This window comes from Hetaerina americana, unplaced genomic scaffold (genome assembly GCF_022747635.1).
Source record: "Hetaerina americana unplaced genomic scaffold, ioHetAmer1.1.p SCAF_5, whole genome shotgun sequence".
Taxonomy (NCBI): domain Eukaryota; kingdom Metazoa; phylum Arthropoda; class Insecta; order Odonata; family Calopterygidae; genus Hetaerina; species Hetaerina americana.
In genome coordinates this window covers 57,004,821-57,014,910 of record NW_027287095.1, presented here as the reverse complement: position 1 = coordinate 57,014,910, position 10,090 = coordinate 57,004,821, and the positions used below count along the sequence as shown (strand labels likewise).

The 10,090-nt window shown below is 35.7% G+C and overlaps 1 protein-coding gene across 1 annotated transcript in view; it reads left to right on the top strand.

Moving 5' to 3' along the window:
• The first annotated feature begins 252 nt into the window (after positions 1-252).
• LOC139694072 (orexin/Hypocretin receptor type 1-like) overlaps positions 253-10,090 on the top strand; it is a 46,643-nt gene continuing 36,805 nt past the window's right edge. Inside the window, exons 1-2 of the mRNA XM_071592496.1 lie at positions 253-258; positions 5,756-5,903. Of these exons, the coding sequence (XP_071448597.1) occupies positions 253-258; positions 5,756-5,903 (154 nt within the window). The remainder of the gene's footprint in view (positions 259-5,755; positions 5,904-10,090) is intronic.

Here is a 10,090-nt window from a genome sequence, read left to right as displayed (position 1 = left end):
GGGTCTTAGGCAACTAGCGCCGCTAGTGGGCGGGACTATAGTCCACGTCCTGGCCGCCAGATTGCACCAGTTCGGGTATATATTGGACAAACCACGTATATAATTAATTTTCTACCACTCACATTTTACTGCAGTGAGATTATTGAACTTCTATTCTTGCAATTAAACTAGTCTGAATGTAGAGAGATTGACCGATAAAACGTCCTCTTTTATCTCGAAACGAACTCAGTGAGCCTAGTATGAATAGGGGAAATGGAGGTAATTTAAACCATTACGAAGTCGTCCTACGTAAAAATTTCAGTTTCTGTATTCAATCTCTTATTATCAAGGTTTTAATTATAAATTCTTCAAGGTGATTTACTAGAGGCGATTTACGTTTGGGATATAAGTACGAGTGATCATTTCTTTTTTCCGTTGAGGGGTACTTAATAAAACACTCGACGCGAATTTAACTATTTCCTCCTTTTCCTCTCTCATTACGACGGGATTGACGCAAATGCCGCTCCTGAATCAGGGTATATTTCATTTCCCTCTGGAAATCTCTGCATTTGCACCGCCAGAATCAATTTTAATTCAGTTCAAATGTTAGAAATACAATACGCATTATTATGCTCCATATTTACTCAACAAGGCACGATTTTTAGTCACCTCGTCCAGCTTTTTTCTCATGGTATGCCATTAAATAATTTCGCAAAGTATTGATTTTACTATCAAATGCACTTTATTTGCACTTATGACGTTTCTTCTCGAAGTTCATTCAAATTAAATGAGCTAAAATGAATAATTTCGGCGATTTTTTATTTTGCGTAAACAGCGACATTTTTTTCTTGCTCTAGGTACTCCACACTCCCTTAAGCTAGAATTGTTGCTACTCAAGCAAAATTAAAATTCGCATACATTCTTAAGTTTAATTCATATAATTAGGAGCTACTTGAGTTGTCGTTGCAGAAGTAGGTCTCCATGAAAATCCCTTATCCAGAGATTTTTTTGTCCCAAATCTTCAGATAAAAGCAGGAAGTTCAAATCCGTACTTCTTGTTTGGGCGCAGTAAAAAACGAGGTTATTTCAGATGCTCCATAAGGCCTGCTCTTCTGAAATTCACTCCTAAGTGTGATCCCAGGTTCATATATTAAATTGAACTCGGGCATTATTCTCTGCTTAATTTATGAGTTAATACAACGTAGTTGATGAGCTTTTAGAATGGATTGGAAATTTCCAACAGACTTCAGTAAAATTTATCTTCAGAAAAACGTTCGGAGCATCAACAGTTGTTTTTATAACCAACTTTACAGTCATAAAAGGTTGACTGCATCTGGTTAGATGATAGTCTTTTAAATATGTTAATAAGATCGTTTTAAAGAGGTTACAATGTATTACATTGGTTAAAAAACTACTCTAAGCAACTAGTCATGATATGCTTATACCACTTATTCTTCCAGTTATATATTGTTTTGTATTATCAATCAGAGCTAATCAATTATTATAGTTAAATTGACCAATGTATATATATATATATATATATATATATATATATATATATATATATATATATATATATATATATGTATATAATATATATATGTACATACACACAAAATAAGCACAGTAATTAACCCGAAGGTCGGTTTGGTAGGTGATTGTAGATTTCACCCAGCACAAGACCCGACAGCATGTGGAATTCATGCAGGGGGCCAGTTATATTGAAATATTTTCAAAAAAGGGAAAATAAAAAGAAAAGAACTCACTTTCATATTTCGGAGGTCCACCATCATCAGAGTACTACGAGTGACTCATCCTACTCTGCTCTTACTCCTCTCCTAAAGTTACTCTTCATGCCTTCATTTAACCAAAAAATATGCCACTGAAGCGCAAATCGAAAAATTAAATAAAGTATTCCTATATAGTGTGAATTTATTCAACTACAAGTGTTTCCTTTTAAAGAAATAAATGTTCAAAATGATAATGTTTGCTGACTAGATAATGCTTTGTGGAGTTGATCAGACCTGTAAGCCTTAAGATTAAAATTGGTCTAATTGAAGCGTTATTTTTGTTTGAAAATTAATGTCCTCTCACAACAAGATTAACCGGAGTAATTTACTCTTATTTACTCTTCCGACTCTTTATTCAGAGATCCGGCAGAAGCACTACTTATATCAAGTGTCGTAAAAAAAACTTGGATAAGTGAGACCACTCCTCAAAAGAATAAAAAAAATCCCATTCTGGTCGTCAACATTTTTCACCCAAGAATAGCTGTGTAATGGGATCCCCTCATCTCTAATCTCCAAAATCTTAAATCTTCTGCTTTCTTATGCCTTGAGGAAAAATTTGAGAAGCAAGCGACTCTGGATGTGTATGTATATATATATATATATATATATATATATATATATATATATATATATAATTATATATATATAATTATATATATAATTATATATATATATAAAATATACATATTGTCAATTTGGCGTGATGAAAGTTTTCTCATCTTATCATCTGTGTAAGGAAAGTAAAAGTTGTTTTGTGGCAAGTAAGAGACATCTTAAAGGAGCAGAAAGACACTCCTTCACCTTGGAGACTACAAATTTTGCCCTAAATTGCCTGTCAAATTAAGAAGGGATTTCCGGGAAAATATTCTGATTCCGTCGAGCAGATTGTCATCACGAAAGAATTTAAATCTTCTGAGTACCCTCTCATGGTATATGTTCTTCTGTTCTTGAAACTTCTTAATCATTTGGTTAAAATTTCACAGTGTTTGCTATTTCCCTTAAAATGTTATTAATTCTTTGCCAATTCTTCAGAAAATTTCCTACTGCTAATTTTATTTGGAAAGATCAAAAAGAATACTGTTAGTTGAGCAAGTATAATTTCAAAACAGCATGTAGTATTGTATCAATATCATTAAGTTTTTATCCGTTCATTCTGCACCTAAAGCTTTTGAGGATGAAGAGTAAATAATTGTTTTTTCAAGTTTCGTTTTTTGGTACTGATTGTCTACTTTCTTACAGATGAAGTAACATTAAATCCATTTAGATTTTGATTCCAACCGTCGCCAGACTTTACTTGAAATTGGTTACCCATTTAAATTATACTAATAAGTAAATTTAACTGAATTATGTTCAATTAGGTGAGAAAATTAAGGAAAGTATGAAATATAGTATAATAGGCCTAGAAAAAGTACTCTCCGCAAACGGTCATCCTGAACAATGGCTAGACAGAAATTTAAGCCAATTCTCAAGTGTGATATGTAATGCTGTATTTTAGGCTACTGTTAATCGATTAACCAGTGAATAATTTCAAAATTATTCATTAATAATTTAAATGAATATCTGGTATCGTTACTGAGTGGAACAATTTGACGAAACCCTATTTTGAAATAATGCAGGTGTATTTGTTTTATGATAATGATGATCACCTGCCTGGGGAAACGTTTTTGGTGAATACTATCAAATGCAGCGTTTTGGGTGTCTCCAAATGGTTCATTACTATTATTTTGACCTCCGCAAAAAATAATAAAATCATGCGTCTTGTGCTATACTTTGAAATGTAAGAGATGCATCCCCCAGTAATCAACCAAAAGATTTGTTTTCTAGATGAGGGTAGACTTCACCTAGTTCTGAGCCCAGCGGTTTGTGAAATTCACACATCGACTTTGGCAGTTCCTTTCCCTGGGTCGCATGTGGTTTCCCAGGAAGATCTGGTACCTGAAAAATCAAGCATCTTACGCGAGTGGCCAAAGGATGGAAATTGAAAAATGCGGGGATGAAAAGGCGACACTCGGAATCGAATCTGAATCCTCCAGTCAATGGTCCAATTCAGCGGACTTCAATGCCTCAGTGGGCAGATAGCTCTTTAAATTGTCAAAATAAATAGGCAATTCAAATAAAATTACATTGGAATAGGTTCTTTGATTCAAATTTGAGAAGCGTGATGAAAACCTTCTAAATAAGTAAAAACTCCTGGAAGCGTCTGCACGTAGTATACATACTTTTATTTCAGCAGGAATGATGTCTCAGTTTTATTGAAGATTTGATTGATTTTTGAAGAAGCCACTAATTAGTTTTAATTTTTTGTTATATCTCATGGAAGTTTTGGAAGAAAGGGAAACTATTTGAACGAGTAGATAGATATAGACAATAACTAATGAAATTTCAAATTACTTTGCGAGATATTTAAATTATTTTCCACAGTTCTGTGTTAATGGTTTGTTGCGAGGTTTCAGCGCATCAGGTAACGATTCTGCCCACCTGAGGCAAAATATTTACGACTTAATATGATTCTAATGCTGTAATTAAGCATTCAAAACATTGTGTTCACTAAGGCGCGTCCTTACGATCCCTTCTTATTCAATTGTTTACGTTGAACATTTGAAAATGAACGAAAGAGACGTTATCTCAGTAGAATTCGTTTTTTTCCTTGGCTTAGAAAATTCTAAATACACCAATATCTTTAATTACAGAACAATAAATTTTTCTCCTTAACTTGTCAACGTTTCCGCGCTTACAGACGAATTAATTTCCTTGGGTTACGTACAAACCTTGTTCCCCAACTTGAGAATTTCTCATAAACCCGAAGTCAATAGCAGTGATAAGAAATAATTGATAGTAAAAATATCACTTACTAATTGAGTTTCATATCCAATCGAGTGAACTCTTTTTGATATCGTAATTTTATTCGTCATACTTGCAACTATTTTGCTTCGCCAAAATTTCCAGATCCTAATTATTATTATTATTATTATTATTATTAAAAATACACATGTACTAATAGACATTGTCAGGTGGCACACAAGTCCCAAATAATTGCAAAAGATAGTACATAAAACCAGACTTCAAAACACAAATCTCTTTACCAAAACAAGTGAATCCCCATCCCATTTACAGCCATTAATCAGCAAGAAAAAAAGATAAATTAAAAATAAAATTAAGCTATTACATATAATACATTACACCACACATCAATCAAATTATTACATATATGCCTTACATCTATTCTTAAAAGTATACACTCTGTTAGGAAAGGGCTCGAATATTTTTGCAGGTAAGGTGTTCCACTCAACAATTAGTCTATTTAGAAAAGAAAATTTTTTTTATTTGTTCTCTGTGCCCGGCATTTTACCTTAAATTTGTGATCATTTCTGCCTATAAAATTTGGGTTCCCCGCCTCTTTCCTAAGATCTGCCCAAGCTTTTTCCCCCTTCAGAATTCGGAACATTCCACAAAGTCTGCTTACTTCCCTTCTAGTTTCTAGAGGTTCCCAGCCCAGCGTTTCTAGCATGTCAGACACACTCTCCATCCTCCTATGCTTCCCCAGAACATATCGGGCAGCCTTTCTTTGCACCTTTTCCAGTTTTTTAATATGACCTTCTTCATGAGGGTCCCATACAAGAGAGGCGTACTCTAAAATTGGCCTTACTAGGGTCTGATAACCCTTCTCCTTGGTTGCTCTAACGCTCCCTTTGAGGTTTCTCATTACCCAATGAAGAGTTTTGAAAGCTTTCTTATAGATGTACTCCACATTTCGCCTATTAATGCCTATTTTCCATGATTTTTGTTTTTTCTCCGAAATAATGTTGCATTAATTTGAATAACCTTTTTCTTTTTTCTCTCAGTAGTTATAAATAATATACTTCTATCAAATAATCTAATGTTCTGGGTAGTTATTACAATAATTTTTCCAAGTCACCATTTGTAATCAATTTTTACGAGAGTGGAATTATACTTGTTTATTTATGACTTCTATTTTTATTTCACAGACCGTGTCAGTCGCAGTGTCTGTTCTGACGCTGACCTTCATATCCGTGGATCGGTGGTACGCCATCTGCTTCCCACTCAAGTTCAAGTCTACTACTGGAAGAGCCAAGACAGCCATTCTGGTCATTTGGTTCGTCGCCTTATGTTTTGGTAAGTATAAGGAAAGACTACATATTCTTCAAACTATAATGCACAAATAATTGATTAATAATCTGATTAGCTATCGCTCTGAAGTAACTTATGAATGGATGGAGATAGCTTTATTGCTTAATACGAGCTCGTAGGTTTATTGCTAGATCCTCAAGTTTTAATTAGGAGCCATTTGATCTATGTTTCCAGATTCAAAAGCAGAGTTTAGCATTCTAATAGTAATTTCATGCAATTTTATTAATTTAGCATCGATCCAATGACGGCTAAATTTTATTCCTTGATGCTAAATCATATACATGAAAAAGAAAGGAAGTGCCTTAACATCCCAGTCCTTGGTGGAGAAAAACCCATCTAGATGGCAAGCAAATCCACGACCTCTGCATTATTATGCGAGGGTGTTACCCCACCGTCATTGGGACGGGCAACAATTTCAGCATTCATAAAGAGTAAATTATACTAAAGTACCATCTAGTTCTTATTAATTATCTAATACTTTCAAAATAGTATAATACTCGAACAAGAGAGAATGATGGCGTCTGAATGAACAGATTTCTTATAATGTCTTATAAATCTTACATGCTCCCTTTCCTGATAACTTCAGGGGAAACTCAATTCATTATTAATGCCTTCGGGACAAACTGACACCGGTAATTCTATATTTAATCAGTTCAGTTGACTAATTAGACTGAAGAAAGCATGTATTACACATATAATTCTTTACAGAATCTGAATTAAAGTTAATTTAATTTCCTTTTTGAGATTAATTAAGATTATGTAAAATAGCTCCAGCGTAACGTTTCCCAAATGACTTATTTAAACCAAGGTATTTTCCAATACCTAAGTATTGATTATGCTTTTTAAATGTTTCATTAGGGTTTTTCGTAGATTTTTGTCGAGGATTTGCCGAATTTCACCACTCTTTTGCTTCGAATCTAAAGTTGTGCGATGGGAAATCCCCAGTTTTGCCGCCCACGGATGAGTCCCTAGTCTCATCTGCTCCATCAGTGGATTTGAAAAAAATTCTGCGAGCCTCTAGAGTAAATGATGGCGTGCCCTTGCACATAGATAACCCTTCTCACGATTTAAGCGACAGTGTGCGGAGAGCGATCCCTACGGGCTCTGACTTCGCTCTAATGAAGGCGCTAATCAACGTATAAATCTCTTTAACATCCCACTCTCTCTTTCCCTCCTCTTACCTTCTTCGCCAAAAGGCGCCGCCGCCCCTAGTCATCCTGCAAATAACCCGCATCTCACTCACATAACCGTGAAACTCGAGGAGAGAAATATATGAGGCGTTGAAGCTGGCACACGCATAATTTCGCCCTCGATCATCCACGGCGAGTGGTTGCCTCAGAAAATATTTGCCAGTCGCCTCTCCCCGGAAGCCTTTAACCCCAAGTAATACTTTGATCGCCTATCTCGATGCGGAGCGCATGTGCAGAACTGGAGTGTTGTAACATTTTCGTCCGTGTTTGAGCAGCCGTGTTTCCTTTTCTCAACTCTTGCGTGTGCTATTGACTTTTTTAATTCTACTCGCTCGTGAAGTATATTTGTGAATGCTACTCGCTACTTCATTATTACGTAAATGTTGAATTGTTAAGATTTGCTTCTTAAAACTCAAGCTAGGCAGGATAGCTTTTCGAATGGTGGAACAAAGTAATCTAGTTTTCATCCAAATTGCTTATTGATTCAATGTTTTGATTGGATAAATTTTAGCAATGTTAGCCAATAAATCATTTCCAAAGTGGACTAAGTTAAATGGTCTATTTAATATAATTTTTTAGTTGCAAATCACATTCTGGGTCCACAAATAAATAATTTCTTGTTTAACATTATTTTATTCCATACGCCGCACGCGCGTAGTCTTCTTCTGGTGGGTATATGTGTACACTGATAAAAGTCAATTTTTTTCAATTTCTCCATCAGTGTTTAGTTTGGGGCAGTGAAAGAAGCAAGACTCGAGCTACTTAAGCTACAATTATTATATCCGGGAAAACATCCTCTTCTCAATGTGTTAGCCGGTCCACTGTTGTAATTCTTTAACAGAAGGCTTGTAGCCTATGGAGACCTCAGATTGAACGGGAATCTCATTGATGAGAGGACCCTGGGAGAATGGATTGATCGGAGTGGGAAAACGACGAACTATTCCGCCTCTCCCACGCCTGTGAAAAAAATCTCAGTCCGTGAAAGGGAATGATTTTCTGCGGCGGTTGTTTTATATTGATTTGCGGGAGAGGATAGTAGGGAACGCTAGCATATTTGCATCGAATTGCGATTAACACTGCCTGCTTTAAATGGGGAGTGACGGACGATGAGGTAACCCACCTCTCGCTCTCTTAAACTCCATCACCCCTAAACCCTCCCTTCGTTGCCTTCCCCATACCCACCCCTTACCTCATTCCTTAACCTTTCAAATCCTTCCCTAATTCTGAATTAAACGGATTCTCCGCCCTGTTCTTGTCTTCATTTGTTTGTCCACGCTTGCGAAAAAACTGATGTGAGATTTTGGGCTGGTGAGCGTTCGATTTGTAGCATGAAGAAAATTCGACTTGGGAAGGTTAAAGGTACACGAATGAAGTCAATTATTTTAATTAAAACGTCAAACTATGTAAAATGTTATCGCACATATCCAACCGCATACAATTAATGATAACCTTAATGGGAATATTTACCATTCCGACTTCCTGAATAACTCCTATTCCTTTGTTTCATTCCGATCTATAAAAAATATTTCGCGAGCGAAAAATCTAATAAATATATATATATATATATATATATATATATATATATATATATATATATATATATATATATATATATATATATATATATATATATATATATATATATATATATATATATATATATATACACACACACACACGAGGGTCATCCGGAAAGTAGTACCCGTTCGTGAAATAAAAAGACAAAAGTAAATATTAACAAACATAAAAAATTTTATTTGAAAGAGGATACTTTAAACTACTTCTCAACATAATCTCCAAGCAAATTAAGGAATTTGTCATAACGTGTGACAAGTTTCTGTATTCCTGCTGCATAGCCCTTCGCCGCCAGCTCATTGAGATACGCGAGGGACCCATCTTGCACAAATTTTTGCATAATGCAGATGGTGTTTAACAATTTCATGAACAATTGTTCGAGAAACATTGGGAAAATGCTCACAGATGTCATCAATTGTGACGCGCCGATCGTTCCTCACGAATTCGTCAACTGAGCTCACCAGTTGGTCTGTAATGACAGACGGTCTCCCCGAACGCTCATCGTCGTGTGTGTTCCCCCTCCCCATGTTGAAGTTGCGACACCACCGCCGAACAGACGACTCGTCCATTACATTGTCTCCATACACCTCCTTTAATTGGCGATGAATATCACATGGGCGAACGTTTCTTGCATTGAGGAATTTAATCACTGCCCTCACTTCACAACTGGCGGCGTTCTCAATTTTTTTAAACATTGTAAACAATCACAGAAACAACACAGGCAATGCTAGCGTCACGCAACTTGGCTCAGAGAAGGCAGACAAGCCACTGAAGCTATCTGACCTCGTCCAGCGGCTACTCGCGTCGTCAGCACTTCATGCGGCACGAACGGGTACTACTTTCCGGATGACCCTCGTGTGTGTGTGTGTATATATATATATATATTCAGAGGCGAAATAGGTTAATAGACATTTCCCAATGAAGTGTGTATTCAAATTTTTTTATCAAATCGAATGGAGAGGTTGAAGGGTGATAAAACTGAAAATGATGAGGATTGACTGATTGCTGTGTATACAGTTGCGGAAATCGTAAAAACTAATATTCCTCCTCGGTTAATGAGTAGAAACTTCAAACTAAGGGGTTTGGATAAATGTGAACTACGGAAGTAGCGTGGGAATGTGGAGTGAATAAAAAATTGTGAGATTTGAATTGATTTCTTACGCCTTAATTCGACTGACTTTTCTTTAATTTTCATTTCGCTTTGTCCACCCTTCAATGAAGTAATTAAAATCTCTTTCCGAATTCAAAGGTGTACTTGATCAATAATATAATAAAATTTCCTATCGGAAACGCGGTCCTCACTAAAGAATGACTGCTACCTATTTAGGTAATCAGGTTCATCAGAAGGTTTTTGGGAAAGTAAAAATTTTAGGGGAGATGTAATTTTTAAATTGATAATGTAATTTT